Source organism: Sorex fumeus, unplaced genomic scaffold (genome assembly GCF_029834395.1).
Source record: "Sorex fumeus unplaced genomic scaffold, SorFum_2.1 ptg000036l, whole genome shotgun sequence".
NCBI lineage: Eukaryota > Metazoa > Chordata > Mammalia > Eulipotyphla > Soricidae > Sorex > Sorex fumeus.
This window is the reverse complement of record NW_026606093.1, coordinates 1,889,953-1,894,702: the sequence shown is the minus strand read 5'-3', so window position 1 is coordinate 1,894,702 and position 4,750 is coordinate 1,889,953. Positions and strand designations below refer to the sequence as shown.

The following is a 4,750-nucleotide window of genomic DNA, read 5'->3' as shown; positions in this document are numbered from 1 at the left end:
AGAGCCCAGCAAGCTACTGAGAGTATCTCAACCACGCGGCAGAGCCTGGCAAGATACCCGTGACGTGTTCAATATGCCAAACACAGTAACAACAAGTCTCATGATGGAGACGTTACTGGGCCCGCTCGAGCAAATCGATGAACAGCAGGAGGACAGTGCCACTGTGCTACAGTGCTATCGAGCACGTGCATAAGGAGTTAGCGGGTAGGGATATTCACGTAACCATGGCCATAGGGTGATACACCAACAGCAAACCAGTGCAGTATTATATTCTGGTCACTCTTTTTCTGTTCTATCCTGGGGACAAGTTTTCTGTCCTCATAGTAAGCTAGATACTAAAGCACTAAAGTATTCTATTCCTGCCTGGGTTCACAGTTGCTGTCCTTGTTTTAAATTAAATTAGACTCGTTTTTTCAGGAGAGTTTCCCTTCCTAGGGGTTACTATTAAGAAGACAGTTTCCTATAGGAGAGGAATTTGTCTTATTTGCTGCCTGACAAAATTATATGAATTTCCCACTCCTATTTTCACTCTGAAAGTATCATTTTGCCAGTATTTCATTCTGCCTGTATTTTATTTTGCCAATGATAAAGTATTCTCAGGATGAACCCAGATCACTGAAGTAAGAGCTGTGAGTAAAACAAAAATAATAGTAGTGGGGCTGGAGTGATAGCACAGTGGGTAGGGCGTTTGCCTTGCACGTGGCCGGACCCTGGTTCAATTCCCAGCATCCCATGAACACAGCCAGGAGTAGTTCCTGAGTGCATGAACCAGGAGTAACCCCTGAGCATCACTAGGTGTGACCCAAAAAGCAAAATAATAATAATAATAATAATAATAATAGAAAATGCAACTGCCCTGTGAATAGAAGTATTTAGGTCACTTGAAGTAATATCTAAAATGTAGTTTTTCTGTTCCTTCTTTTTACAATTAAGGAATGTGATAATTTCAACAAAAATTTTCTAACATCACCCTAATCCCAAAATCTCACCGTGAAATTCATACTTACTTGTCTACTAGGTCACTGAATTTGGGAAATTCATTGTTGTTGCTCAACTAAGTAAGAAATACAGGCAATATGTACCTGAAAATAAGAATAACGTTAATTCTGGGTGACTGGGTAAATATTGACTGAAAAAATAATTTCTTTTGAGAATTTGAATGTGTAGTCTTGGTCTTGCATACAAACTTTAAAGACATGCTCAAGATAGTAAAGTCAGTGGTAGGATTATCCTGAGTCTACAACTGTAATCTCAGTTTTCAGGTTAGAATAGCAAAAGAGAAGGCCAAAGTTTAGGAAGCAGATAAGTAGTTGATATTTTTAAATGTCATAAGGCACAAAGAAGAGCTGAGTCTGAGTAAATCACACAAAGAAAGTGTCATGATTATGACCAAAGAATGCACTCACACTAGTCAACAAATTCTCGTGGCTGATTGTATATGAACTGGAATATCTCTGTGATGCTTTAACCTCTAGCCAATTTCTTTTCTTCTCTTCTTTAAAATCCCTGGTCAGTACTTGTATTCACTTTCCCATTGACTCCATTTCAACATTTATTGAAAAATACATAAGCATTTAGATGAGAAACTGCTTCTTTGACCACACTAAACCTGTTTGCATGAATGCTTGATGGATGGAATTAACTGATTCCCATCCACAGCCATACTCTGCTTTTGCTCTGAAGGACAATTGCTATCAGAGTAGATCTGCAATTGTTTTCTTAGTCTTCTTCATTTTCTCCCTCTCGACTGGTTCATTATCAACAACTCACAAACAGATTCAATAGATTTTATAATAAAGCACCAACGACAGATTCTTTTCTTTTTCCAACAACAGAATCCTAAGACATTAAGAAAAACAATGCAGGTGAAAGGGAATTGATTTATGGATGGAATCCTGCAGAAAATATATAATTAAGAAAACTTAGATTCATGGGGAAAACAATCACTTCAGAACACGAATTTTTGAAGAAGTATGTCATTTTGTGAGTGGAGAAGAGGATCAAAACAGCTGGAATTAAGGAGAGGCTTCATCCCACTTGTGTCTCAGCTTCAAAAGAAAATAGCAAAAGAAATGAAAAACCACAGTGTTATCTCAGAGTTCTTCCTCCTGGGACTCACTGCTGAGCCTCAGATCGAGGCTCTGTTCTTTGTGCTCTTTCTTATTATCTACCTTCTGACCTTGTTGGGGAACCTGATGCTGCTGGTGGTGATCACGGCTGACTCCCACCTGCACATCCCCATGTACTTTTTCCTAGGACAGTTGTCCTTTTTGGATCTCTGCCACTCCTCTGTCACTGTGCCCAAGCTTTTGGAGAACCTCCTGTCCAAGAAGAAATCCATCACCGTAGAGGGCTGCATGGCTCAAGTCTTCTTTGTGTTTGCCACTGGCGGCACTGAGTCCTGCCTCCTTGCTGTCATGGCCTATGATCGTTATGTTGCCATCAGCTCTCCTCTGCTCTATGGCCAGAAGATGAGCAGACAGCTGTGTCTAGGGCTGGTGTGGGGCTCCTGGGGCTTGGCTTTTCTGGATGCTTTCATTAATATTCTTATAGCTCTTGATTTGGACTTCTGTGGAGGTCAAAATATCCACCATTTCAGCTGTGAGTTGCCCTCTCTCTATCCTTTGTCTTGCTCCGATGTGTCTTCGAGTTTTACCGCCCTGCTCTGTTCCAGCATCGTCCATTTCTTTGGCAATTTCCTCCTCATATTTTTCTCCTATGTTCGGATTTTGTTCACCATCCTGAGCATCAGCTCCACGACGGGTAGGAGCAAGGCCTTTTCCACCTGCTCCTCCCACCTCACTGCAGTGATATTCTTTTACGGTTCGGGATTGCTCCGCTATCTCATGCCAAATTCAGGATCCACACAAGAGCTAATTTTCTCCTTGCAGTACAGTGTAGTCACACCCATGTTGAATCCTCTCATTTATAGCCTAAAGAACAAGGAGGTCAAGGCAGCTGTGAGAAGACTTCTAAAAAAATCTTTCTAACATTTCATATACGAAAACCGAATAGAATTGAAATAAATAGTATATGTATATTAAAGTGAACTATCTGATGTTAGGTTCTGCAAGATGCCTTACTTGACACAAATTCTTTTCTTAAGTTGTTCGAGTCAGATTTCTTTTCTTGGAATGATACCATTTTGGTTCTGTTCACAAAAAGTTGATGGATAATCCTCTTATCTAAAAATTTTTCAAACTAAAACATTTACGGTATCAAAGATAGTGGCAGTCTTCTGCCCCTGCGTTGGGTGTTCCTCCCCGGAGCCTTGGAGGGGAGCGGGTTGAGCTTTCCTCCCCGCCCCGACCAGGGCTCCGGCAGCCGAAGACCTCCAGGACCAGCCACCACCATGCTGAGACCACTCTCCGCACACATGAAGGTACTGGCAGAGGGACAAAGCCACGCGGGTTCCGGGGCCGAGACCTCCAAGCCTACTCGAATTGGAGTCGAGCATCTTCCACCCAGATCCTCCAAATTCCAGTAGGCGGGGGTCACACCCACCACCTGGCCCCCTGGCGCCGTGTAATCCCATCAGCGGCCAAGACTCAGAGACTATAAAATCCAGATTCCGGACGAGAATAGTGCAGTCTTCTGCCCCTGCGTTGGGTGTTCCTCCCCGGAGCCTTGGAGGGGAGCGGGTTGAGCTTTCCTCCCCGCCCCGACCAGGGCTCCGGCAGCCGAAGACCTCCAGGACCAGCCACCACCATGCTGAGACCACTCTCCGCACACATGAAGGTACTGGCAGAGGGACAAAGCCACGCGGGTTCCGGGGCCGAGACCTCCAAGCCTACTCGAATTGGAGTCGAGCATCTTCCACCCAGATCCTCCAAATTCCAGTAGGCGGGGGTCACACCCACCACCTGGCCCCCTGGCGCCGTGTAATCCCATCAGCGGCCAAGACTCAGAGACTATAAAATCCAGATTCCGGACGAGAATAGTGCAGTCTTCTGCCCCTGCGTTGGGTGTTCCTCCCCGGAGCCTTGGAGGGGAGCGGGTTGAGCTTTCCTCCCCGCCCCGACCAGGGCTCCGGCAGCCGAAGACCTCCAGGACCAGCCACCACCATGCTGAGACCACTCTCCGCACACATGAAGGTACTGGCAGAGGGACAAAGCCACGCGGGTTCCGGGGCCGAGACCTCCAAGCCTACTCGAATTGGAGTCGAGCATCTTCCACCCAGATCCTCCAAATTCCAGTAGGCGGGGGTCACACCCACCACCTGGCCCCCTGGCGCCGTGTAATCCCATCAGCGGCCAAGACTCAGAGACTATAAAATCCAGATTCCGGACGAGAATAGTGCAGTCTTCTGCCCCTGCGTTGGGTGTTCCTCCCCGGAGCCTTGGAGGGGAGCGGGTTGAGCTTTCCTCCCCGCCCCGACCAGGGCTCCGGCAGCCGAAGACCTCCAGGACCAGCCACCACCATGCTGAGACCACTCTCCGCACACATGAAGGTACTGGCAGAGGGACAAAGCCACGCGGGTTCCGGGGCCGAGACCTCCAAGCCTACTCGAATTGGAGTCGAGCATCTTCCACCCAGATCCTCCAAATTCCAGTAGGCGGGGGTCACACCCACCACCTGGCCCCCTGGCGCCGTGTAATCCCATCAGCGGCCAAGACTCAGAGACTATAAAATCCAGATTCCGGACGAGAATAGTGCAGTCTTCTGCCCCTGCGTTGGGTGTTCCTCCCCGGAGCCTTGGAGGGGAGCGGGTTGAGCTTTCCTCCCCGCCCCGACCAGGGCTCCGGCAGCC

General features: G+C 47.3%; 1 protein-coding gene across 1 annotated transcript; it reads left to right on the top strand.

The window, feature by feature from the left end:
- The first annotated feature begins 2,072 nt into the window (after positions 1–2,072).
- LOC130027177 (olfactory receptor 8S1-like) lies at positions 2,073–2,990 on the top strand. Its single transcript, XM_056117823.1, has one exon. It carries the CDS (start codon positions 2,073–2,075, stop codon positions 2,988–2,990), a length of 918 nt encoding a protein of 305 aa, XP_055973798.1.
- Positions 2,991–4,750: the final 1,760 nt, after the last annotated feature.

Coding starts and splice junctions, on each gene's coding strand:
- LOC130027177 (XM_056117823.1), top strand. CDS start 2,073: ATGAAAAACCACAGTGTTATCTCAGAGTTCTTCCTCCTGGGACTCACT.